General features: G+C 44.3%; 1 protein-coding gene across 1 annotated transcript; it reads right to left on the reverse strand.

The window, feature by feature from the left end:
- Positions 1-1,447: 1,447 nt before the first annotated feature.
- On the reverse strand, positions 1,448-27,179 carry LOC102839469 (Wilms tumor protein 1-interacting protein-like). The gene is made up of 5 exons (XM_006864911.1): positions 27,105-27,179; positions 13,358-13,679; positions 13,000-13,312; positions 8,764-8,979; positions 1,448-1,667 (listed from the first exon to the last, which is right to left on the reverse strand). The coding sequence occupies exons 1-5, from the start codon at positions 27,177-27,179 to the stop codon at positions 1,448-1,450; spliced, it is 1,146 nt and encodes a 381-aa protein (XP_006864973.1).
- Between the last annotated feature and the right edge of the window lie 732 nt (positions 27,180-27,911).

The following is a 27,911-nucleotide window of genomic DNA, read 5'->3' on the forward strand; positions in this document are numbered from 1 at the left end:
GTCTTGGTGTTTTTCAAAATTTTTGTGAAATAGTTGAAAAATCACGTTCATCTAGGTTTGTATTTCATTGAGATAGTCTTGGACTAGTGAGCCGAGAGGAGATGACCAGCAGGTGGCGCTCTGAATCAGCTCATGGTCACAGCTGGCTAGGATGAACGGGAAGGACACAAACGATGGTGCTTGCTTTAAACTCTCAAAGTAAGGTCCTCTTAACCACTTGTCATAAAATACTCTGAGACACACGTCTCAGAAAATCGAAGTGTCAAGCTCAGCATCTTTGCCACATTTCAAACTAGGTAATTACCTTCTCTCCCAAAGGGAACCTGTTTTATGTATTTGTGTCTTTTCTAGGTTACAGGTTCCCCAAAGGCAATGATCTTGCCTTCCACTCCCTCTACACAACACTGAAGTGAAATGCACACTTTCCAATAACAATTTAATTATGCTACATCCCTCTGAGCTAAGTGATGTCCTGTTATATAATTGCTAGTAATATAGGAACATATCTGGCTCATATAAACCCTAGCAATAAAGGGACATTTTTATTTGACCTAAAAGTAAATTGCTTATTTGCCTCTCCTTTCAATATAAAAAGCAGACGATATTCCTGCCGCTTCAAATTGTAAGATGTTATTGAACAAGCAACACTGCCTTTAGTCTGTCATTTTTATTAACTCTGCAGGATTTTCTGTTTTGTTTTGTTTTTTGTTTTTTTTTACTACACACACAAATACTTTGATATAATCTAAGATAATAAAATAGTTGAACAGCTTTTTTTTCTTAAGATTTACATTTGTATAGAAACAATCTGTGGAACTCCTCAAAACAAAGATGTCTATAAACAGTGATTCAACAACATTGCTTTAAATAATTGGCTAAAAGTTGCAGTTTTCATTCTCAACTGAAATATGACTCCATGCAGTTTCCCTTGGTCCAAAGCTTAAGGCCTTGGGAAGGTGGCCAGGTTAAAAAGGATAGCCACTCTCCACTCTGTCCTTTCCTGTGTGGAGGAATAGGGTCATTGGAATAGGGTCATTATAAAAGCCAGGGAGAAAAGAAATCAATTGCACATCTCTAGTTTGCAAGGGTCAAAGTCATAAAAAGCCTTTACACAATGACTATGGGTAGATGTGAAATTCCATCATGGTGGCCCAGCTCCTACTTATCCCCCAAACACTCCTTTTCTCAGCTAACCATGCCAGTTATTTCTAAAAGGCTGAGGCCATACACTCGTCCTAAAGACTGGTCCCTTTGTCACATTTATAGCTCTCCCCTTGCATTATATGTTACTTGGTTGCTATGTCTCAGTGCCCAATAAGGGTCTACCATTCCTCAAGAAATGCTTTACCCCACCCGCAAATCCCCAAAGTGCCTGAGACTCCATGGAGACAGTGTGTTCAGTAAAACACCTCCCCAAAGCTGCTGGGGGGGGGGGGACGACTCTGGCCTATATCATTCCATTGATCTTAGTCCACTCGTAGATGTCCTGTTCACACACTATGTCGGAGTTGATGAGAAGGTATCTGTCGCCTACACAGAAATGCTTCTGACAGGCAGCACATTTGAAACATTCCAGGTGGTATACTTTGTCTTTCACTCGCATTGTCATCTCATAGGCACGGATCCGCTTGTCACAGGATGCACAGAGACCATCTTGACCAAAAAGTCTGAAGGAGAAGGGAGAAGAAATGAAGGTTAAGAAGACAGTGGCAGAGACAATACTGGGAGAAAGGACTCAGGAATGGGTTCCCTGAAGTAGGCTGGACTTCCAAGAGGTCATGAGGCTTGGAAGAGTTGGACCCAGTCGCAAAGCTGACTACTATAATCTTGTCTGGAAAGGGCATCTGGGGATGAAACAGTTACCAGGGTATTTATGTTTGGTAATACCCCACTCTTTTCTGAGATCTCTCCATGTCTTCAGAAACCACTCACCACACTCATACATAGGCTGTCTCAGACTTCCATGATAGAAGATACTCCTGGCTGAAGTGACTGAAGTGATGGAGATAAAGGTTTGGGGATGAAGAGGTATATCCTCCCAGGGGAGCTCTCATTGTAGAAGTAAACCCCAAGGGGTCTCTTTGAGGGGAGGGGATTGACCAGGAATGTAATAAAACCCATATCCTCTTGAGGCTCAAATTCTATCACATCAAGAGTGACTAATTCTACCCATGAGGAGAACTGGCCTTGAATTCCTCCATAAACTGCCAAGCCCATCTCCACATGATTATTCTCTAGGAACAGAGGGAATTTGACAGAAAATACCTGGAGAAGTTAATCATGCCTCAGAGATCTGGAGGACAACCTGCAGCTCTCCACATTGAATGAAAGATCTTAATTTAACCATCCTCTTTGCCCCACTGGCTTGGATCTCTAGGGAAGCTCTTCTTCTGACATTTAAATCAAGACAGTCTTAAGTCACATTTGATAAGCAAGCCACTTATTTCAAGCCATATTTAATGTAGTGGTGGGTGATGATGCAGCATGGTAGAGCTTGTTGTTGTTGTGAAGTGTCGTTGGGTCACTGCTGACCCATAGCGACCCTGTATAGGGTTTCTGAGGAGCAGCTGGTGAGCTTGAACCGCCGACCTTGCAGTTCAAACAGCTTTGCAGTCTGGTGCATTAACCCACAGTGCCACACCAGGACTCCATGGTAGAGCTTAGTGTCTGTTAAATTTGCTGCCACTGAAGCTTTTCCAACTCATAGTGCCCTCTGTGCTCAGTATTGCCAGTTCATATAAACCTAGTGGTGCTGTGGAATAAAGGTCTGGCAAACTGCTTCTATAAAGACTGTTGTTGTCAGGTGCCAGTGAGTCAATTTTCAACTCAGAATGACCTCATGTGACACAGTAGACCTGTCCCATAGGACTTTCTAGACTTTCATCTTTACAGAAACAGATGACCGGGTCTTTAGTCCACAGAGCCACCAGGTAGGTTTAAACCATAAACCTTTCAGTTAGCAATGGAGAGCTTAACTGTTATGTCACCAAAGCTCCTCAACCATTGTTGTTGACGTTAAGTGCCATTGAGTCAGTTCCGACTCACAGCAACCCTGTATAGAGCATCTAAGGAGCGGCTGGTGAGTTTGAACCACTGACCTTGTGGTTCAAAATGACCTTGCAGTCCAGTGCTTTATCCCACAGAGCCACACCAGGGTTCCTTAAACATTACAGCTAAGAAAACCCTATGGAGCAGTTCTACTCAGTAACACATCGAGTCACCATGAGCAGAATGTTATTGTTACTAGGTGCCATCAAGTCCATTCGGATTCATAGCAACCCCAGATAACAGAGTAGAACTGCCCCTGAGAGAACAGACACATGCCAGATCTGTCTCCTGTAGAGATGCCAAGTGGGTTCAAACCACCATTCGTGCTAGGCCCCATCTGATTGAGACACTCTGGGTGAGACTCTGCAATCTGTGTTGTAATGACCATTTCTAGGTGACTCCGGTAGAGGCAGATTGAGAATCAGTCTGCAAGAGTGAGTAATACAAGTAATGGAATCAGAAGACCAGATTCAAAGTTCAGGATCAGCTATGAGTCTGTAAGTGACCCCAGCTGAGAGACACTGGATTTCTCTGAGTTTCAGTGAAACAGCAGTGATTATAACATCTAGCAAAGACCCCAGGAGGCACAGTGGTTAAACACTTGGCTGCTAGCTGAAAGGTTGGCTGTGTGACCCCATCGGTAACTCGGTGGGAGAAAGGGGTCTGCATCTGTAAAGGTTACGGCCTTGGCAGCCCATAGGGGCAGTTCTACTGTGTCTTACAGGGTCACTATAAGTTGGAATTGATTTAAGGACCATGCTATCGTTGGGATTGTTTCATAACATCTACCTCACTCAACTGTTACAACTAGACTATATCAAAGCATCAAGGGCTAAGCTTCATCCACTTCAGGTATATTTCCACCTGTGCTTGTCTTCTTGTAGAAAGTCATTGTCACACATGACTGCTAACGTGCTGTATGAGCAGGTGGTTTCTACATAAAGCCTTTAGGATAGTTTTTGGTGAATGTTGGTTCTTACTGACAGTTCTTATTAACTTCAGAACAGCAAAAGATCAATTCTGAGAGGCTTTAGGGAAGATTAGGGCAGTTGACAAAATTCAAAACATTGGCGGTGAACTTAATGGAATGAAAAAGTTGTGGTCTTCAGGCTTATTGGTTGGATAAAGACTGGTGGAATCCCCAAGACTATAGCCTTCAGTCCCCCTTCAGATCTGGAAATGAGCAAATCCCATAGGTCAGTTTTCAGCCAAACAATAGGTCTATATGGGGAAAATGACACTAGTGAGTTGTTGTCAAGTGCCATCGAGTCAGTTCCAACCCATAGTGACCCTGTATAGGGTTTCCAAGGAGCAGCTGGTGAGCTTGAACCACCGACCTTACAGTTCAAAGGGCTTTGCAGTCTGGCGCATTAACCCACAGCACCACACCAGGACTCCTGGTGAATTAGGCACCCTTAAAATAACCAGCCGTTTGAGATCAAAAGAACAACATTTACCCAAGGACAAAGTTCAGAAGGGTGAGGAAAAAAGGAAGAATGGAAAGAGGAAATACAAGGAAGAAGTGGGGTAAGTGATATTACATTGAGGGGTTTGCAACCAATGAGATGAAATGAAGTGTAAATGCTTTGTTGAATGGAAACTGATCTGCACGTAAACCTTCATCGAATTCACAGTTAACACAAAACAAAAGCCCTGTGGAGCACAGTTCAACTGTGAGAGCATTGGGTCATCCTGAGTGAGTCAGGAGAAGACCTGGTCTGTGAATAGAGAGTTTATTTTTTAAAGCCAGGACCATGTAATTTCTTCGGCATCTTGCTTTTTGTTTGAAGATCTGAGTGTTTTCGGAGCACCACCTGGGAGCAAACTCATTACTGGGGGAGAACATTTTTCCCAACGTAGCAGATGGCGGAGCTGTAGGTAACCACCACATTGGAGGTCGTGGAGTGGAAAGACAGTTCTGGCTTCCTGGCTGCTCAGTAAGTTAAGTTTGGGCCTGAGCAAGGATAAATAACTGACAAAACAGTGAGTATGGACTGACTCCAACAGCCTGGGGTATGTGCCCCTTACAGAAGGAAAGAGCTTATTAAAGGGATTTCAGGTGGTAAATTATACTACACATGAAGCCGCTGATAAAGGAAGGACAAAGGACTGAGATTTGAGAGCTTGCATGTTCAAGTTCCAGCAGCACCTCGAAGTAGCCAGGCGACCCCAACAAATGACATCCTATCTCTGGGAAACCCAGAAGAGACAGCTTCTACGTCTCCTTTCAGCTATGGAATTCTGCAATTCTAACACTGGTAAAGGTAAACCAGCACTTAGCACCCAACGAGCATTACCCTCTAGCACCAAGAATGGGTGTCTTGAGCTAGGTATCCCAGAAGTATGCAGATCTATGGTGAGGATTTTATGTACCAGAGATTCATTAAGGATGTGTTTCTAAGGGAGTCTATACTAGAAGGAGAAGCAGGGGAAGGTAGACTGGAAGGAGAGGAGGTCAAGCAAAATTGCCATCTCTGGTCAGTGTCAGAGGGGAATTTCAGCCAGATCCCATGGGGAACTCTAGAGGCTAAGTTATGCCTCTAAGTTGTCATGACCCCAGGCAAGATTACAGGGCTTTTAGGATCATTCAGGGTCAGCCACCAGATAAGGTACAAGGGGGCTAAGGGACTGGGATACTTTCAACTCCAACAGACTCAGATACTGACTGTTGGAAGTAAAATCACTTGAAGTGTGGGGACGACCCCAGAAACTGGTCAAAAAGAATGCAAGAAGACCTGGGCAGGCATCCACATTAACAGCTGCCACCACTCCTCAGAAACCCTATGCAGGATCACTATGAATTGGAACTGTCTCCATGGCACATTAAGACCTGAGGAATACAACAGCAGTAGGGTTCAGGCTGGGCATGGGGAGCTCATGACTATTTTAGGCTAAATACCTGTAAAGAATTACCACATGCCACTGGGGATCCTCATGGAAGGAGTGGTGGTGTGCCATGGAGTCAGTTCCAACTAACTTTCAGCACCACTATATAGGGTTTCTGAGGCTGCAAATTTTTATGGGAGCAGAAAGCCTCATCTTTCTCTAATGGAACAGCTGGTAGTTCTACCTCGTAGCTACTACGCTACCAGAGCTCCTTATGGAGAGGAGAGAACCCTTTATAGGCTCCATTCAGTCACTGTACTTTCCTGCCTTTTTACAGACACTGCTCGATAGATTAATGCCAATAACAAGCCCCCAAGTTAAAGGACTATCCCTGAAGCAAAAGCATTTCTCTTGCTTCTGTCAAAGGGTGTCACATCATAAGCTTTCTGCTGCCCATTCTAATAACAATAATATCAATATTAAAGGATGGCTGGAAACGCCAGCACTAACACCGAGTTAATTAACATGTTGCCTGGGAATGTAGCAGGGAGAAGAATTATTTCATGTCACCAAGACACAAGTTAATTAACATTGGGTTCTCCCAGACTATTTTTTTCTCTGCTTTTTAAAAATGGAAGAGATTAACAAGCCCAGGCAGCCTTAGTTGTATTCTTGAATGTTCCTTAAAATTACAGAGATAGAAGCCCAGGCTTTTCTGACCTTACCCGATCTGCACTTCATTTAATAAGATTCAAATGATTTGACAGGGATGTAGTCAGGGAGCCCAATGGGAATCATTTACCCGTCTGCTTTCTGTACTGACTTGGCAAACTGGTGACTTAGCGAAACCCAGGTCTTTATTTATCCCTGTTCTCGTTCTTGTGACTTTAAAAACAGGAGAGAAAAGAAAAACAGACTGAAAATACAATCATGGTCATTAAGAGCAATCAAATGTCTCAGAAGCATGAAATACGCAAGGACTCTATCAAGGAATTTTAGAAAAGAAGATGTGTGGGAAGATTTATTCTGTCCGTCTCTGGGTAAACAGATTAGTTTGTTTCACCAATGAAGTACCTGCAGTTTGGTTTTTGGTTTTAAATGTAAAATGCTCTGAGGGTAGGTTTGGGAGGGAGTGCAGGCCTGGCAGCCAAGGGCACTGGAGCCTAAACAAGCTTCCACTGGTTGGATGGTCCTGCATGCTTTAGGAATTCTTTGCCACAGGAAGATGGCGAAAAATTGACAGCTACACAGATGAGCAGATCTGACAGTAGAGGGCACAGAGTCACCTCCACAGGAGCTAATATGAAACTAGGAATGCTAGAACATTTCAGGCAAAGGCACTTGCTGAAGTGCCTGAAAATTCACATGGCAGGTAGTACAAGCCAAAGCATCAGAGATGTGTTCAGTTGCTGCCTCACTTGGTGTTGTAGAGTTCCTCCTCCACCCCTCCCCATGCTTCTATGTGTATCTCCTGTTCCTTAGACAGGGAAGATTTACTATCATGTCACAAGGGTTTAGTCATCATTGAAGAGTAACTAACCTCATGTTTAATGCCTGTGTACCAAGCCGAATACTTTACATGCATTATCCTATCTAACCCTAACCATCACCTTGGAAGTTGTTTGCTGCCATTGAGTTGGGCTTGACTTGTTCGTGGTGGCCCCCTGCACAATTGAACAAAATCCAATTGATCCTGCTCCATCCCCATGATTAACTTCAGGTTGGAGCATTGTGCCCACAGGGGTTTAATTGGTAGATTTTGGGAAGTATCTCCCTAGAGTTTTCTTCCCAGTCCATCTTAGTTTGGAAGCTTTCCTGAAACTTGTCCAGCATAATAGCCGCACATAAGTCTCCACTGACGGATGGGTGGAGGCTGTCAGGAGGGGTACTGGCTGGAAACTGAGCCTGGGGCTCCCAGATGGAAGGTGAGAATTTAACCACTGCCCTCTCACATTGGAATTAGGTGCTATTATGGTCCCCATTTTATAGGTGAGGAAATGGAGGCTTAGGGAGGTCAAGGAACTTGCCCAAGGTCAGAGAACTAGAAAGTAGTGGTGCTGGAACTCAAACCTACAACTGACCCCTTGGCCTTTGACCTTAGCCATGTTCCGTACTGTCTTCCTACAAGCACACACAGAACATGCTTTCCATTTTCACATTTCTCATCCCGTAATATTGTTGTTGTTGTTGTTACATGCTGTGGTGTCAGTTCCAACTCACAGCGACCCTGTACAGGGTTTCCAAGGCTATAAATCTTTATGGGAGCAGAAAGTCTCATCTTTCTCCCACGGAACAGCTTGTAGTTTCAAACTGCTGACTGTGAGATTAGCATCCCAATTTATAACCACTACGCTACCAAAGCTCCTTCTCATAATATTAGAGTCATAGAAAAGAATATTTATAACCTATATGTATGTTTTGAGGCATGAAAATGAACTCGAAAGAACCCATCCCCAAACTTATAAAAGTTTTCATAATGCCCAACCCTCTTGTCTGCCCCCAGATAACCACTCTTCTGAAACTTGTGTTTGTCATTCTCTTGCCATCCCAAAAAGAGCCCTGGTGGTGCAATCATTAAGTACTCACTGCTAACCAAAAGGTTAGCAGTTTGAACCCACCAAAGGTTCCATGGGAGGAAGATGTGGCCATCTTTCAAGATTGCAGCCGTGGAAATTCCATAGGGCAGTTTTAGAAATGAGTCAATGGACTCTCCCGCAATGAGTTTGGTTTGGCATCCCCAAAACATTAGTATTTTACCACATAAGAATGTCTCCCTGAAAACATGCTTCTCAAATAGGAAGAAATTCTGCATAGGGCAGCTGAGATCTGGCCTCCACAGCCAAACAAAGGCAGTTCCTGAGGCCTCCAGGGAGGTGAAAGCAAAGATACCTGAGGTAGTCTCTTCGGCAGAGCTTCCGGCCCAGCTTGTAGTAGAGGCGCCGTCCCACCTCACCTAGCCGGCACCCACACAGGTCGCAGCTGAGGCAGTCCTCGTGCCAGTATTGGTCTATGGCCTTCAGGAAGTAGCGGTCCCCGATGTTTTGCTGGCAGCCACCACATGTCAGCAGGGATGGGGGGATCTGCAGCACCTCATCCACTGGCTCCCTGGAAAGGAGACCATGCATTAGGGACAGCCTCATGCTTATAGACAGGCACCGGGATCAGCAATTACTCTTGAGGCAAACAGGTCTGTGATGGAGCTGACATAATGGGGATCTCGCTCAACTGCCTTTTGGTGACAAGAGAAGAAGGGGCAGGCCAGAGTGTAGAGAGGGCCAGATGGCCATGGTTAGGACAGGAATGAGCTAGACAGCGATCCCTAGATCCTGTAAGTGAGCACAGGCTCCGGAAGGCAACCAAGACAGTGGTAGGTGGTTCTGTACCTCTCCCTACAGACCAGCACACTGATCTCTTTTTCTCTTCCTGTCTACTTTGCTCTATCTTTATAATTCTCCTTCATTTTCCTCCTCTCAGACTCAGGACCCAAGAGCACAGCCTAGCCCAAAAGAGACTAAACAAGTTGCTTGCTGCCTAGCATTCGCCTACCCAAAGGTCTACAACCCCACAAATTCCCTATTGAATCTATGCAAAATCTCTAGTCCATGCCCCGCCTAGTTGCACTCTAAAGCAGAAGGCAAGGGAGAAAGAAGAAAGCAATAACAAATGATTTTTACCTTGCTTTCCTTTTCCAAAATAAAAATTCTACCAAGATATAATAGGAATTCTCCTTGTTTTATTTTGTACAATCCTTTTTATTGAATGACTCCTTGGAGATGAATTCAAGATGTTAAGAGGTTATTGCCATATTTACAAAGGACATCAAGTGGGCCTTTTTCTCTTCATGTGAAAATCCTTACAACAGCAAAATGATTTGGATGAAGTTGATTTAGTAAGGAACATGGCGAGGAAGTCAAAGATTATTTTAAAGAGTGTGCAAGGCAATTAAAGAGACTCTAGAGTCTCAACTGAGGCAATTCTTTAATAGTGAGCTTGTGATACCTGTTCCTTTATTTAAAACACATACATTGTGTCTTCTGTCCCCTTTACTTAGTAGGAATCTGAATACTTCTGTTTTATATTTTAAAATAAATAACTGTCAAAATCAAATAAAAGGAGTGAAAGGAATGTATCTAGCACCAAATTGGAACACAGAAAAAGCCTAGTACTTGTTGGTTTGTAATAGCTAACAAGCAATCTTTGGAAGCGTACTCAAAACACAAAGCTTTTTTTAAAAAAATCTATTAGGTTTTAAAAAATGGATGTACTTCCAATTGTGAAATTCCCAAAGGGTGCTCCCCCCCGGTTACCTTGGGAGTATAAATCTATCTTCTATTTCTAGCTGACACCAACTTACCAGATGACCTTGGATTCTAACTGGTCTGTACCCATAGAACTCAGCACCCATCAGACTTAGGCATAATGAGGCTCAGATTTATAACATTCTTTGACAACTTCAGGTGACTGTCAGGTAAAGTGCCTACCTCCATATGGGTATCTAGGAAATGCTGAAACTGTCTTTTTAATATGAGTAAAGTAGCAGGGCATTTTGAAAGATTATCTCCTATTAGAACAAAGAAATATGAAACCCAAGACAGTTTTAAAAAACAAAGCAAAACACTGAGATCTTAAACACTTGTAAGAATTCACTGAAGCCTGACTTCCTTCTTTTTCTTTTCTTTGTTTCTACAGATTGTGCATCTGGACTTCCATTTGCCCTTCTGAAAAATAACTAATGTTCTCGGCATTTTTCATGTGCACCAACTCAGAATTGCATCTCTTCTCCTTCCACAGGCCATGATCTTCCTTGGAGCTTTCAAAATGCTCCTGGCACTGCTGCCATGCTGAATGGCCCAATGCTGATGCTGCCAACCAACTGTGAAAGAGAAGAATTTGCACTTAGCTGGTGCAAAACCGTCTGGAATTAAAATGAACTGTCCTTGTTACTCACAGGAAGGCAATAGGGGCCACCAATTGCCTGGTAGAGAAATGAAATCTCTCAAGTTTGTGAATTCTGGCTGTCTTTCTATGTAAATGTTTCACTTTTATAAGGCTAGACAGGTCTCCATCTGTAATATGGAGTTGCTGATTATAAGACCCAAGCTGGTCTTGAGCATCTTAGTAGGATAGTGGTCTACAATAGAAATGTTAAGCAAAATATCATGATGACCTAAGCTGAGATAGGAAAGGACAGGATAAGATATTATTTCTATCTATCTTTCTATCATTAATGATAAAAATCACATTATCTTTGAAGGAGGTTCCAAGCCAATGACTGAATGAGATTTACCCTTAAATTAATATTATATATTCTCCTCGAGCCTGTCTTGAATATTACACACCTGAATATTATTTCAGTCTGGATTTCTACTGAGTGTATCATCTATTTCTGAGTGTGAGGAGGTAGGGGAGGGGGTTTGCCCTGCACCAGTTGCTCAGTTAGCTTGCCCACTTCAGTTAGGACCCACCTTCATGGTGCAAATAGTGAAGTGAATGATGGAGTAGGTTAGCATCCTTCAGTAAGTGTCTGCTGTGTCATGAGGTTAGGATTCTTTAAGTTTCAAATCTCAGTGAAAAAGAACAAACTTTGAAAAGAGCAAACTTCCTTCAGGGAACTGAAACCTCCAGATTTATCTTTTAATAAAAGGATTAGTGACTCAGTTCTGCTGATCAAAAGAGCATTAGGAACCAATTCATCCATTTCACTCTCTTATTGTATTGTTATGGTCTTGCCCAGACTCTGAAAACTTAAGGCTAAATTGTAATTCTGGGCTTGGAAGAAAGTGAGCAAACCATCCTTGAAACTCACTGTTTGCATAGTCATACACTTTAAATAAAGGAATGTTATTTTTCTCCAGAGAATTTGTTTAAGGAAGCCCAGTTTTTGTTAAGACAAGCCAAGTTCCTTATAGGACTGGTGTAACCTTCAAGATTGAATAGTGATGTTTATATTCTCATTGGATGGAGGCATTTCCTGTGTTTTATGAGAACATACTGAGCATTTTATGTCAGTAGCTGAGGGTAAAACTCAGGTAAATAAACAGCCTGGAAGGCTGAAATTCGAGGAGGAAGACTTTAAGTATTCAAACAGGAAAGCACAATTCTTTCAAGCAGGAAAAGAAAAAACAAAACAAATGCCTCTTAACAGCACAAATGGACAAGTCATTAACCAGCTCCTTTGGTCTGTGTAACAAATCCCTTCAAAGGATTAGCCTGGGACTTCAAAGGAATAAATTCTCAAAACTAGACAACTAATGAATCTTAAAAGGGCATTTGCGTTGATGGGAAAATTATATCTTCAACACTCCTTTCTCCCAGTGTTAACACCAAAGAATGGGTTGGGGGTGTAGGCTAGGAGTGGGGAACATTCTAAACTAGTAAGGGGTTCATCAATCATATGTGGCAACTACTCTTTAGAGCCCAGGGTTTCTAAATCCAAATAAAATCTAGAGATTCCTCTCCCCAGAAAAAATTCACCTATACTCAAAATGGTGCACTGACTTTTGAAGTTGACAGGTCCTCCCCGACCCCATCGTTAGACTCAGGTGGCAGTGGGGGTTACATGAACCCAGATGAACTCCAGATTCACGGCTCTAGAAGTCTCTGGGGGCTATAGCGAGCTCATAGGTGGACGCTCGGACCCCTCATCTGAGGGCCACGGGCGCTGCAGGCAGCCGCTCCACCTGCGGACCTGGAAGGGGATTGTCGGGGATCCACAGAGACCTCCACTCAGAACGTCCCTCTATCCAGATTCAAACAGACAAAGAGAAAAGGATCTGGGAGGGGAAGGAGAGGAGAGGGAGCGGAACCCAGCCTTGAACACTCTCCGGACTGCACCTGCGCTGCTCTTAGCTTCCCCAAGCTTGCTCCTTTGCAAACTTTCTGGCCCGCGAACGCTTTAGGTAGAATCCCAACCAAGGGAGAGGGGTCCAGAAGATGCCGGGCAGGATTCCCTCTCTCTGACCAGCCTCTCACCCAGAGTCCCCGGAGCCACCCTGCAAGGAAGGGAGGGCCCTGTACAAGGCAGACAACGCCAAGGGCACACTGTGGGCGTGCACCTGGAGCCCCCTCAAGGGCTGTCCAAGCCACCCGGTCACCCAGGGGCAAGGGCAGGAGCGTCACACTTACTCAGACGGGTCCAGGCTCTTCCTCTCTATGGCCGAGGACATTGGGGAGGGAGGCGGCGTGCCGGGTGGCGGGGGCGCTCCTTTTGTGGCTCGGGACTGGCCGGCTACTGGGGCTCGGACCGCCTCGGGTGCTCGGCTGTTACTGCTGCAGCTGCCGCTGCTCCTGCGCCTCTTCTTGGTCCGGCGCTCTCGAGGCGAGCTCGCCCCTCCGCGCTCAAGGACAGTCACCGCGCTCCCTTCAAACGCCAAAGAGATAGAGCGAATCACCGGGCTGCGGGCGCGCCGCGGCCGAAGATGGGGCCGGGGCGCGCAGCCTGGCCCCCGGCGGCTGCAGCTGCTGCTGCTGCTCAGGACTTAACCTTCCATCCTGGTCCTGCCTTCGCCGCCACCACCGCCGCCGCCCGGTCCCGCTCGCGCTCTGTCGCCTGCTCCGCGCCACCCGCGGGGATCGTGCGCGCCGCCTGGTGCCCCGCGTCCCTCGCACCTTCGCCCCGGGTCGCAGCGCGCGGCTCGCCGCCGTGGGCAGGGAGGGGGCAGCCGGCTGGGGGTGGGCAGGGGCTCTGCGTCTCGTCTCCCTACCACCACCACCACCACCCGGGCTCCCTCCTCACTCTCCCTCCTCACTCGGGAAGGTCTATTTTCGCTCAGCTTCCCTCTGTCTCTGGTTTCATTTCCTTTTTCCTGATCACGATTCAAATACAATAGAAGGAAATCACATTTAAAGAGACAGCTGCCCGCACCTCCCTTTTCCCCCCCTTTCTTTCATTTTCTTTCCTTTTTCTTTTTTTAAAGAAAAAACGGGGCTCCTGGGGATTAGTAATACAAACAGCGGCAGCATAAGGACTGGCTTGGCTTCTTAAAGGGGCCAGCGTCGGGGACCCAGAGAGTCACTTCGGGAACATCTCTCCTTGGAAAGGATACTAGGCTGCCTCAAAATCTTTCTTTAGGGCTCCCCCTCTATCACGTTCCCTTTCTGCTGTAACTAAAGTAACCAATGCGCAGCTCAAAGAAGAAATAAAATACAAGCATGTGAAGTAAGCACATACAGAAACACCAGCGTTCGGAGTGGCTTTCACGCCCGTCAGTGGTTCGAGGTCCCAGATCTACTGATGCCCGGGGCGGGGGGCGGGGGGGATGCCCAGGACAGCGAGGCTCTGCAGGCTGCTGGTTGGTGACTGCTTCCTCGTTCTAAACTGGCAACTCAAACTGTGTGAGCAGGGACCCAACGGACTGGGTACGACTGAGTTTGCCAGGGGCAGCTAATCCCGGAGGGAGGGACCACGTTGGTCAAGGTCTTTTCTCCATCTGCCGGCAGCAGAATTCCCTTCCTCAGCATCTTTCAGAAGGCGGATGGACGAAAGCGGACGCCTGCGGTTTAACTAGACCCAGCACAGTGCCAGTAAAAACTAGGTACAGAGAAAGCGCTTTTCCAATGACCAAGAGTAACCCGGAGCTCATCTTTCCCGGGGTCAGAGAGGAAGAAAGAGATTTGATGTTGGGGTTCGGGTCTCCACCTATTCCCACTCCCCATCCCCGACTTTCCAAGACAAGGCCTAGAAAAATGAGGAATGTAGGAGAAGGAGAGAAGAGGACCAACAGAGTATGCCTTCTGTAGAGAACAACTTTGGTTTTCCTGGGCCTTGGAAACGTCTTCATTCAAAAAGATTATCAAAGACCTATTTATGCACCATGTCATGATGCTATTCATAACCCCCAAACACCCAGTGGAGTAGATTCTGGCTCAGGATGACCCCATGGGTTGCAGACTAGAACAGGCTCCTAACGGTTTTCAAGGCTGTGACCTTTTAGAAGCAAATCACCTTTCTTCCAAGGTGCCTCTGGATGTGTTTAAACCACTAACCTTTGGGCTCGTAGTCCTGTGCTTAATAAATTGAATCACCAGGACTCCAGTGCCAGTTATCAGTCATGTAAAACGGAAACCCAAGTGCTTTCAAAATCCAGAGTTTTCTTTGAACAATCTTAATTGTGGCATTTTGTTCCCATTTTAAAGATGGTAGGGAAGGAACTTGGATGCATTCACTCTGAAAAGTGTTGGTTGAAGTCAGACATAAACGTTTGGATGCTTCATTTTCCCTCTTTAAAGTCAAATCCTCATTGACTTTTCAAGAGTATAACTAGAATTTACTATTTTCTGCATTTTTTTTTGTCATTTTCTCATCTTTATGTTGATTGTAATATTCATAATCTTGATGGCTAGATATGCTTGCTTTAATTAAATCTAAGTTGCTACCTTCTTTGCAACAGTCTTTTGTTTTGGGAGCATTTTTCTGTCCTTTAGGTAAAACTTTACACATCAAATTAGTTTTCCACTCAATAATTCATACACAAATTGTTCCATGACATCGGTTGCAATCCCCCACAATGTGTAAACACTCATCCCTTTTCCTTTCTGGACTCCTCATTTCTAATTGTTTGGTTTTTCCTGTCCTTCCCTGTTTTCTCATCTTTTCTTTGAGGCATATTTTGCCCTTTTGGTCTTGAACAGTTGATTGTTCTAAGAAGGACACTTCTCATGAAGTATTATTGTTTCTTTTATAGGCTTATCTATTATTTGGTTGAGAGGTGGCCTCTGGGAGTGATTCCACTTGCAAGTTATAAGGGTGATTTAGGGCAATAGCCTCAGGAGTTCCTCCAGTCTCTTTCAGACCAGTTAATCGGGTCTATTTTATGAATTTGAATTTTGTTCTACATTTTCTACCTAATCTAACTGGGACCTTTTGCTGTGTTCCTGGTCAGAGAGGTAGGTAGTGGTTGCTGGGAACCATCTAGTTCTACTGATCTCAGGCTAGAACAGGCTGAGACATTGTAGGATTAGAGGGGGTCACTAATGGAGTCCTGATGTGATTCTGAGATATACTGCACTAGACCACAAGGTCGGTGGTTTAAACTCACCAACCACTTCTTAGAAAGTTGCTTTGAGTCAGAATTGACTCGACACCAATCCTGTGGACTAAATTATTCTTTGAATTTTTGTTTTCCTTCACTCTCCTTTGTTCTGGGTGGGAAAGGACCAATAGTAGTATCTTAGATGGCTACTTGCATGCATTTAAGACTTCAAGCCCAACAATAGCTCAGTCCCACAAGGTGGTTGCAGTTTTGCACAGGACTCAAATCAGTTGTTAAAATAAATATATCCTTGGGCTTCTGAATGGGCAATTTTTTTTTTTTTTTGACATCAAGTTTCCTTTAAATAACGTGTTTCGGCTTTGACACACGTATATAAAGAAAGAGAGATTACTGCCTATGACTTTAGGTCAATTTCTTATCTTTCACAGGTCTTTGGGGAGAACTTCCTTAGAGAAGGTGAACATTTGAAATGGTATCTTAAGATTTCAATTTCACACACAGTGGTTGTAAGAAATAACTGCCTACCAATGGGATTTCATTTCTATTCAATGGGCAATTAAATCACTCAAATTTAAGTTTAACATTTAGAATCAAGTCTCAAAATGTGTTTTTAGGATGAATAATTTTAAAGCAATCATGACCTTATTTTATCCCCTCCTTGCAACTGGTACAAGTCTTTTGCAGAAGAAAAGACTCAGTAACTAAGAAGTGATTCTTAGCATAGAAAATGTTTCCTGAGAGATAGGGAAATCTGAACTTGATCCCAGTACAGTGGGATTGAAATGAACTTCCTTCTCCCTCTCCCTCACTCTTGAGAATCTTAAATGCCCTAAGATTTAGACATTGCTCAAGTTTCCCATCCTGAGCGTGAATGTGGAAGAAAATGGAATCAGTCTGCGTGATAAATCTGACTCCTGGGTGGGTCCTTTTTTTCTGTAGGCATTTCCTTTTATTTTTTTCCTCATTGCATTTACTATTGTTTTCTAGGGAATGAATAGCATTTTCAGAGGATGAAAGCTACATTCCTTTGTGAAATGGACTTCTAGTAGAAATGAAAATGTAAATGTCACTGGGAAAATGCCAAGAATGACAATTCGCCTTGCTTCCCCCTCCACCCCCCCAACAATTAGGAGCCAAGCTGCAACATATGTCTACTAGTTGTTGTGACATTCACACAGAGAAACAAAAATAGAGATTTATCTTAACAAGGCTTTCCCGCCCATAAAAAATTATTTAAACTATTCAATTGTTATAGGGAGCTGACTCCCAAGCTCATTTCAGAACATTTCAGGGTCAGTTGATGGACACATTGTCATAGAATTTTAGAACCATAGTAACCTCAGTGATATAAATCAGGTTTCCTATACAGCAAAGAGGAGTTCTGGTGTGGTGTTGTGGGCTAATGCAATGGACTGCAAAGTCAATTTGAACTGTAAGGCCAGTGGTTCAAGTTCACCATCCGCTCCTTGGAAATCCAATTCAGGGCATTATCTATGGTCGGAACTGACTCAACAGCACTTAACAATAACAACAAATACATTCAAGAAGAGCCTGATGGATAGGAGACTAGCTAGGCAGGTTTACATGGGCCAAATAGGACAGAGGTAAGTAACAATCTGCACACAAACGTGGAACAACAGGGCTCGTGGATACAAAGATTCAGGCATGGTTGGAATGGGTAAAAGTGGGAAAATGATGTTAAGATGCTTGGCTGTTTGTTGAATTTTAGTTTCCCTTGCCTACTGTTGTAAAACAGACACTTGAAGGAGAAAGAGAGGAATAGTCAGAAACATCACCAAAGAAAGCTTGTAAGTCCGTCTTCAGCCTATAACTGTTTAGAATAACTAAAATGGGGCTAGAACTTGCACAGTGAAGGAGGCTCCCTGCAGAGCCGTTGCATTGCACAAGATCATAGGTGGAATCCTGATCATCATCCGGAATCTTCTGAGGTGGGACATTCCCATGTGAAAGGACAAGCAGACCAGTCTGGAGCAGTCTGGAGAAGCAAGATACTTCTTGAAAGAAAGAGCAGCAGAAAACAACAACAGCAGTCCAATTGACTCCTACAAGAACAAGCAAGTTGTTCCCAATGGAGCCAGCAAGGCAAGTGGTCAGGTCACCTCAAGGCAAACTCCCTTCCAAGACTGAAACTCAAATGGAATACACTAGCAGGCATATGGTCCTGCTGCTGACCACAATGGTCACCAATAAGGGGAAGAGGGGAAAAAACAGCAATGAAGTTGTGAATTAAGTCCAACCACATTCAATAGACTCCTGTTAACCTGGATTGAGACTTGTTTAACCAGCAGTATGACAAGACCTGGGGACTCCTGGGCCCAGGGACTGGGACATGGACCCAGAGGACTAAAACAGAGTGTGAAGCATCCAGCTGATATAAAGTGAGGGGAATGTACAAGATCACCCACACTTACAGATAGTACCCATTTGACCTGGCATCAATAGCTGGATGATCAGAACACAACTAGAGGAAGAAAGAAGAGGGGGGAAAAACAGGAGTAACCCACTATAAGTGGATGATCTTGACCTATGCTTGTGGATACAGTATGACAAAGGAGCAGATAAATCTCTACAGTGAGGATCATTCCCACACTCTTGGTACACAGGGTCGACAGGGAAGGGGAACTTGGACATTGGCTACCCAAAATGGGGGGACTACAAAGGCAAGAAGTGACTGGCTTACAAGCTTTCAATAGGCAGCCTAGCTCCAGAGGATACAGGGAAAGGTAGAACTTCCACTGAATTGTTTCCAACCTGTCTGGATAGGGTTAATAAAAGGTGAGGGGGAAAGGACTCCTGTGGTTCAATAAGGAATGATTTCTATCAAGTCTGACAGTGAGTGTTGGATAGGTAAATGTAAATGTTTGGTAACAAAAGGAGGGGTGTGGCTGATTTTGCAGTCCAGGAGGGGAGATCCTTGGAACCATCAAGAGAGAAAAGTGAAGTGCTTGCCGAGACCTGTCCAGAAAGGCAGTGACACTAGGAATGGAGGCAGAGGCAATGAAGGAGTGTCTGGGGACTCTCTGGACTCTGGACTCTGGACTCAGGAAGGGAGATGGGTTGTATGCTGGTGGCAGGGGAATGGGAGCAGGAGTGTGGGGTGTATGTACCCTTTGGGTGTTTGATGATGCATTGCATGCAGGGGATTGTGATCATTGCAATGAAACAAAGTATGATAGGATGAATGTAAAGATAATGTTCACCCATGTAAACTTATGTAACACATAATTCACAATAAATAGCCATGTAAAATTATGTAACACATAATTCACAATAAAAACTAAAATAAAAAAATTAAAAAGCCTGAAATAAATGTTATGAGTGAAATCTTAGGAGAATGAGCATAGTAGTCAGAAAGACATAGCTCAGCTATTTACTAGCTGTGTGTTTTGAGGAAGTTACTCTACCTCTCTGAACCTCAATTTCTACATCTGTCTAATAGACGTGATAATGACACCACAATTCTGAAGCCAGAAAAACTACAGGGTACCCGGCTACTACTATACCAAATGCTCTGAAAGGGATCACATTACAGGGACCCAGATAGAATGGGAAAAATGTGGACTAAAACTCAAAATTATTACATAGACAAATATAAAGTTAATAGTATATAAATTATAACTCAATAAATGAAACTTCAAATTAGTTCCAACTTATATAATATAGGGCAGAACAGCCCCACCGCCTTTCCAAGACCTTTGTCCCTTGGAGTGGTTGCTGGGTTCGAAACACAAACTTTTTGGTTAGCTGCTGAATGCTTACCCACTGTGCCACCAGGGTTCCTTATTCCCTCCATACACAAGCAAAATAGAGATGACAGTTACATTTTCTACCACATAGCTAGCAAAAAGCATTAGTAAAATACCTTTCTTCATGCTATCAATGGGAAAAAAAAAAAAAAAAACCTCTCAATTTTTATTTTTTTTTAAAAAGACTAGGCTTACAGTTCAGAAAGAGATTATAGGAGCCTGAGCCTACGGCCCTCAACTCACCCTCATGGACCAGTTTTTAGTCAAGCAGTGGATGGGTATATTGTTGTTGTTATCTGCCGTCAAGTCAGTTCCGACCCATAGCAACCCTCTAGAGGGTTTCCAAGGAGCGACTGGTGAGCTTGAACAACCAACCTTGCAGTTAAACTGACTTTGCAGTCTAGCGCATTAACCCACAGCGCCACACCACGACTCCAGATGGGTATATAGCAGGGAACAATAGACTAGTAAGGTATGCTCACCATGAAATGACAATTGTTCAAAATCAAAAGGGCAATATTTTCCTAAAAACAAAGTTGAGAAGGGATGGGAAGGTGGGTGGAATGGAAATTAGAGCCACAGGGAGGAAGTGGGATAACTATTGTTACATGGAGGGGATTGCAATCATTGAGATGAAACAAAGTGTAGGATTTGGTGAATACTGATGATCTTGTCTGTAAACGTTCACTCAATTCACAATAAAAAGTAAGGGGGAAAAAAAAAGTGATAGTGCTGCTAAGCACGTGCCTAGCCCTAGACCCAGCTTGGCTCACTTCAAAGAGTTTTGACAGGATCCAACAGGATAATGCTTTGTACAGTGCTGGTGAATACTAAAGGCTTAGAAATGATAGTGGTTGTTATTACCCTGTCTTTCAGAAGTAATCACCACTGTATCAGAGAGCAGCAATCTGCCAGTCCATCAGGCCATCCAACAAAGTGCACTGAGACTAAGGTGCTTTTAGAGAGAACCTCAGGAGTAGGAAGTTCAGCAATTCTCAGCCAGAAATGAAGGCTTTGTCCAGTAAGCTTCTATTGACAGAGTCCCTGGGTAGGTCAAAATCAAACAGTTTACAAGCTGAGCTGTTAACCAAAAGGTTGACAGTCCTAGTCCATTCCAAAGTGCCTCAGAAGAAAGACCTGGCAACTTGTGAAAAGCCTATGTTGTTGTTGTTATGTGCCGTGGAGTCACTTCTGACTCATAGCGACCATGGACAGGGTTTCTGAGGCTGTAAATCTTTACGGGATCAGAAAGGCTCATCTTTCTCTCACGGAACAGCTGGTAGTTTTGAACTGCTGACCTTGTGGTTCGCAGCCCAATTCATTACCACTACGCTACCAGAAGTCCTATACAGCAGTTCTATACTGACACACATGAGGTCACCAGAGTTGGAATCAACTTGATGACAATTGTTTGTTTCTTTTTTTTGCTACTGTCAACTTAACTTGTTTCACTTAACTTATTGCCTACTCTTGCCACATCCCTGATTTTGCTCATCAAATTTGAAGTGGGTTCAGTAATTTCAAAACCACTTTTTACAACTAACAAAAGAGTTAAACTCAACTGCTAAAGAAACTGCCCCCAACTTCTACAGCAAGTTCTTAGCACAGTTAAGTTTACATCATGCCCTAGTGGACGGGGCTTTACAAATCTGACTTTCCTTGGAGCCGGTATTGTTGTTAAGTGCCATAGAGTCTGTTCAAACTCATAGTGACCCTGTATAGGGTTTCCAAGAAGTGGCTGGTGAGTTTGAACTGCCAACGTTGCAGTTTAAATCAACCTTGCGATCCAGTCCAAAGTGCCTCTCTTGTGGGCGTCCTCCAGTCCTGCTTCAACCCCAGCAGCTTTGTACTTGTTGATGTTGGCTTGTTGGTTAACCTCTCTGAACTTCAGCACCTATGTCTGTAAAATGGGCACTATTCAGTGTGCCCATCTCACAGAGCAATTAAAGGATTCTGTGAATTAAAACAGGAGTTTGCAAAGGAGACTTGAACAAAGTAAACTTCTGGGGAAGATTTTGCTTATACAGAAAGATTCTAGCATTGGAATATCTAAAACTCCACTGGTAATTCAAACTCTTTGCCCCATGATGGTGGTGGTGGTTGTGTGCCATGGAGTCAGTTCCAACTCATAGTGACCCTGTATGGGGTTTCCAAGCCTGTAAATCTTTACAGGAGCAGAAAGCTTCATCTTTGTCCCAAAAAACCGACGATAGATTTGAACTGCTGAATTTGTGGTTAGCAACTCAACTCAGAACCTACTACACTACCAGGGCTCCTTCCTTTGTTTGATGGACAAGGTAAATACAGAATCGACATCTTATTTCTCCTCTATTGCCATCAAACCCTACCGACCTTTTCTCTTGAATACTGAACTGTTTTCCAAAAGATCTAACCCCTGGTACTAGTGAATGTGACCTTATTTGGAATAGCATCATTACAGGTGTAATTCATTAACCTGAGGTTATACTGGGGCAGGTTGGGTCCTAATCCAATATGATGGTGTCCTTATAATAAGAAAAGAGACACAGAGAGAGACAGACAGGGAAGAAAGTCATGTGATGACAGCGGCAGAGATTGGAGTGTTGCATCTACAAGCAAAAGACTGCAGGAAACCACCTGAAGCTAGGAGAGAGGCATGGAGCGGACTCTCAGAACCTCCAAAAGGAAACAGCCTTGCTGAACTAACTGTGAGTTTACACTGTTGGCCTCCATAACTTTCAGAGAACAAATTTCTGTTGTCTTAAGCCACTGAGCTTATGGTACTTTGTTACAGCAGCCCTGGGAAACGCACCCATGGACCTTGGACTTATTTGGTGCTCTGAGTTCAAGGAGGGAGTCAGGCCTGGGAGAGCTGATTCACTGAGTTCTCTTTGAGCTCTTTGTTCCTGCAGTTGTCTTCCCTCTATAGTTGTTGAGAGGCAGCCCACCTGAACTGCACACTACAGTGCCTAGGAGCCCATCCTTGTTACTGTTAAGTGACATTGAGTCGGTTCCAACCCAGAGCCATCCTGTATAGGGTTTACGAGGAGCAATTGGTGAGCTTGAACCGCCAACCTTCTGGTTCAAACCAACTTTGCATTCCAGCACACTAACCCACAGCCACACCAGAATTCCAGAATAGCACATTTGAAAACCTAACTCCTTACTTAGGCCCAGAAGACACTATCTTACCTCTGTTATCCCTTGGGCCTCTCTCCATCATGCCCCCTCAAGTTCTCAAACCATTCTGGCCTTCCTTTTATTCCTTTAGAACAAAGACTATCTGAGCACTTCTGCACTTGCCCGCTCCTCTACCTGGGATGATCTATGTACTTGATTCAAGTTTCTGTTGCTATGTTTCACCCTCTGACAGGCCTTTGAAAACCCACTTCCATTACTCTCCATTCCTTACCCTGCTTTACTTTTCTTCCCCGCATCATTGCTGTTGTTGTTGTTGTTAAGTGCCATCAAGTCGGGTCCGACCCATAGCGACCCTGTACAGGGTTTCCGAGGGTGTAAATCTTTACGGGAGTAGAAAGCCTCATCTTTCTCCCGCGGAGCGGCTGGTAGTTTCGAACTGCTGACCTTAAGGTTTGCAGCCCGATTCGTAACCACTACGCTACCAGAGCTCATTGCTACTTCAACTTTATTGTTGTTAAGTGCTGTTGTGCCCATTTTAAACTCAGAGCAAAATTGCAACCCCCTGAAGGCAGAAACTCTTTCTGACTTATTCCCAGTGGTGTCCTCCACACCTAGAATGTGACTGTTGCTGTTGTAAAGTGCTGTTGAGTTGGTTCCAACTCACAGCAACTCTATATGGGGTTTCTAGGGAGCAGCTGGTGGATTTGGACAGCTGACCTTGCAGTTAGCAGGCCAGTGCCAATTCTACAGAGCCATTCAAGGATTCGGCATGCCAAGAAATATCTGTGGAGAGAATGAATGTAGAAATGGCAGTCTTGCCCCTATTGGCCAAAGCCTGCCTGTACTACTTTGGGTAAAACTTGTGAAACAGCTTGATGGCCACTGGCTTTGATTGAACATCAGTTTGGGGAGAAGAATAAGGGCTCAGATACCATTCAGATTTTGTCCTAGGATTTTTATTTGGGAAAGAAGTCAGGTTCTTGGTTCCAAGGAACTTCAACTATGGGTGGTATCAGGAGACAATGAGAACCTCCTCTTACACAAACAGCCATACCTGCAGTGGGCTAATCATATAGGTGAAGCCTAGGGCTTTGGAGACAGACAGGCTTATGTTTGAATCCAGTCAAGTCAACCCCTGATTCCTGTGTCAGAATAGAACTCTACTCTATAGGGTTTTCAATGGCTGATTTGTTGGCAGTAGATAATCAGGCTCTTCTTCCGAGGCTCCTCAGTGTAGACTTGCACTTCCAACCTTCTGGTTAGCAGCCAAGTGCATTAAACAGTTTGCACCACTCTATGTGGTTTTAAAGGAGCTCTAGTAGTGTAGTGGTTACCAATCGGGCTGCGAACCTCAAGGTCAGCAATTCTAAGCTACCAGCTGTTCCGCAGGAAAAAGATGAGGCTTTCTGCTCCCATAAAGATTTACAGCCTCGGAAACTCTGTACAGGATCGCTATGAGTTAGAACCGACTCCACGGCACATAACAACAACAACAACAATGTGGTTTTAGGCCAATTATTTAACAGTTCTGAGCCTTGATTCTATCATGTATAAAATGAGGATAATAATACTCCCTCACAGGATTGTGGGAATAAAATGAGATCATGCATGCAAAAAATTGAGCACAGTGATGAGCATGAAGTCAGCATTCAGTGGATGGCAGCTATTTTTAGAATTCATTAAGCAAAGAGAACGTCAGAGGAGAATCGTCAGCAGGGCAGGCTCTCCTAGGCTGGACAGAGGCAGATGGCTGTTGTTCTGCCTCACTGAGGACTGAGTCTAAACAGGGTGGACTCAGCCTCCTTGCCTGACGTGGGGGAACTCCTCCCTTCTCTTACCTGCTCTGGTGACCCCCATGGGGCAGGTGGGTTCAAATCACAGAAGCCCGACCCGGTGTCATGGTCAGGAAGGTACTCTAAGGAGATGGTGTCAGGAGCCCATCCTGGCCACCAGATTCTCAGAGTCAGGGGCTTCTAGTCTGACCCACTGCATCCTAGACAGGGTTTCTGTTGGAGGAAGGAGAGGGAGTGAAGCCTGGTCTTGGCTTGGGAAGCTGTGTTTTCCACATTGATGCCTAGCTAAGGACATTGCACCTGGCAGTGGAAAGTGATTCTGATCTTCTGATGATACTTCTTCCTATTCTCTGTCTCTGTCTCCGTATCTGCCTAAGCTACAGACATCACTGGGAAGGCTAGAGCTAGAATCTTGCCTAGATACTCCTTAGAAATATTCATAGCTGAGCACAAACAACCTTGTGTTCTTCAGCAAAATACAAGGAAGAAGCTCATTTCTTTTCTGGGCCAGTTTTCTCAACTTCCTTTCAGCTGCCCTTCATATACTTCCTGCCAAGCTAACAGAGCTGGAACACTCTTTTCTTCACTGTTACCACTCTGCTCAGGAATTTTCAATAGCTCCCTGTTGCCTGTGAGTGTGGGCAAGTTGCTCAGCCTCTCCAGACCTTCATTTTCACATATGGTGCTGTGGGTTAATGCGCTGCACTGCAAAGTTGATTTGAACCACAAGATTGGAGGTTCAAGCTCACCAGCTGCTCCTTGGAAACCCTATACAGGATCGCTATGGGTCAGAACCAGTTCGACAGCACTTAACAACAACAAAATAGAGGAATGAGATAGACTGGAAGGTTAATACTGAAGCTTACCTGTCATTCTATTAGATCAATACCAAACGTCCCAAGTTTCCATTAAAGGCACCTGTAATCTTGTCCATTCTGACTTTATATTTCACAACTCTAAAGCCTGACTCTTCCCATTCAGTTGCTCTCCTGGTCTCAAGCTGACTGGCTGTGCCCATTTCTTTTTGCTCTCTTATTCTATGTGGAATATCAGCTTGTTTTATGTTTCAAAAGTTTGGTGCTAGAACGGTTAAGTTTTTAAGAATAGAGGCTTCAAAGATAAATAAACCTGGTTTCCAGTCTCTGCTTCACAACTACTATCAGGCCATCTTAGGCAAATCTCTGAGCTTCAGTGCTGGCAATGATAAAATGATAAACAGGACTGATAAAAAACATAGGGTTAGGAGGAATAACTGTGAGAATGTATGCAGCAGAGAGAGCACAGTGCCTGGCACATAATAAATGCTCAATAAATGGCAATGATGAGTTCCGTTAGTACAAAATCTTCCCCACACTCCTCTCTACCAGATCCTGCCCATCAACTGTACATGGCTTTAGCAACATCTTTACCCTGAAGGTTTCTTTGCCCACTGAGGCTGATGGTGGCTGCTGTCTTTCTAAGCTGGCAGAGCTCCTGGCTCTATGCCCTGGTTAGCTGCCTCATTGGGCTCCTGTGTGCAATGATTTCATGTGTGTGCATCTCATCATCACATCAGCTCATCACCGAAAAAAATGCCATGCGTTTTTAGATGGGTCCCAGCTTGTGCCTTCATTAGCTCCCACAGCACTGATATACATCCAGAGACACTCAGTGTTATTGATGGAATCATGTTCCCCAAAAGACCTGTTGAAGTCCTAACCCATGCACCAGTGAACGTGATCTTGTTTGGGGAAATTGGACTTTTCTTGGTAGATGTCAGTTAAATTACCAAAGTCATATTGGAATAGGGTGGATCTTGACCCTAATTCCTCCTGAGTTGTTATTGTTATGTGCTGTGAAGTCGGTTCCGACTCATAGCAACCCTGTACAGGGTTTCCGAGGCTGTAAATCTTTACGGGAGCAGAAAGCCTCATCTTTCTCCCACGGAACAGCTGGTAGTGTTGAACTGCTGACCTTAAGATTCACAGCCCGATTTGTAACCACTACACTACCAGAACTCCTTAATTCCTCCTGAGTGGGGGCTTATAAAAGAGAAAGAGATCCAGAAACACAGTCAAACCTGGGAAAGAGAGCATATGAAGCTAGGTCTACAAACCAAGGAGTGCCGGCAGCCACCAGAACCTGGAGAGAGGCATGGAATAGTTTCTCTCTCAAAGACCTCAGGAGGAATCCACATGACTGAGAACCTATTTTGGACCTCTAGATCCCAGAACTAGGAGAAAATAAATTTCTGTCTTTAAAGCCATTCATTTAGTTACCATCTTTTGTACTTCGGACACATTGTCAGGAGGGAGCAGTCACTAGAGAAGGATATCATGTTTGGTAAAGTGGAGGGTCAGAGAAAAAGAGGAAGACCCCTAACGAGATGGATTGGCCAAGTGGCAGCAATGATGGGCAAAAACGTAACAATTGTGAGGTTGGCCCAGGACCGGGCAGTGTTTTGTTCTGTTGTGCATAGGGTCGCTATGAGTTGGTTCTGACTCAATGGTACCTAGCAGCAACATTTTGTTGTATTTTGTTATGGAAGCCTGGGGACAACTGGAATGCTCAGTAATTACCTTTGAACTGAAACCTTCAAATGTCAAATCCATGCCATCAGTTGCAGGATTAATCAACACAATCCCTAGATTCATGTTGACCTGTGTGGGAGGTCTTTATATTCATGAAGAAAGTCTCCCTACATGAGACCCCATGTTGGTGTGCCTCCAGTGTTGGTTTCAGACCTCTTTAAAACCCTGGAAAAACTGAAGAGTGTGTCTCAGACAGACCTCCATGCCCACATGCATAATTTTACCCATGACTCAGGTTCATCTGTGGATCAGGTAAATATGGTAAAACCAGACCTGTGAGTTCCAAGACAAGCAATGGCAACCCCTGTCTGCCTTGTTGGCCCTTTGTGAGTGGTACTAGACCCTGACTTGCTGATAACCTTCTTGGCAGGAGCCCACTTAGCACCAGGGACAGAAAACAGGCTGCAGTTTGTCATGATGTACAGCTACTTTCTCAAAGGAACTCAATGTTCTTGTACCTGTCCTCTCCTCTGCATCCCGGAGTTGGATAGAACAGGCATAGGCTCCAATTTAGAGGGTAGAGACAGTGGGAGAGGGCGTCTCCTGAGCAGAGCCAAAGGCCTAGGGGCTGTCTGTGGACCAGCTTGCCTCCTCTCATGTTTCCCATCATATTGCAGAAAGACACCTTGGGTCAGATCTTGCAAAGTAAGAGCTATTTAAAAACTATCCCATTCGTATTTCCTGCATGGCCCTCCATCTGGAAATATCTTTTACCTGACAAAATGCACTGAATCTTGAAAGAGGTCCTGGCAGGTTTATGCTGCCTTCTCAATCACTCCAATAAGTCATTTCCAT

The sequence above is a fragment of the Chrysochloris asiatica genome, unplaced genomic scaffold, assembly GCF_000296735.1.
Source record: "Chrysochloris asiatica unplaced genomic scaffold, ChrAsi1.0 scaffold00072, whole genome shotgun sequence".
Classification (NCBI taxonomy): Eukaryota; Metazoa; Chordata; class Mammalia; order Afrosoricida; family Chrysochloridae; genus Chrysochloris; species Chrysochloris asiatica.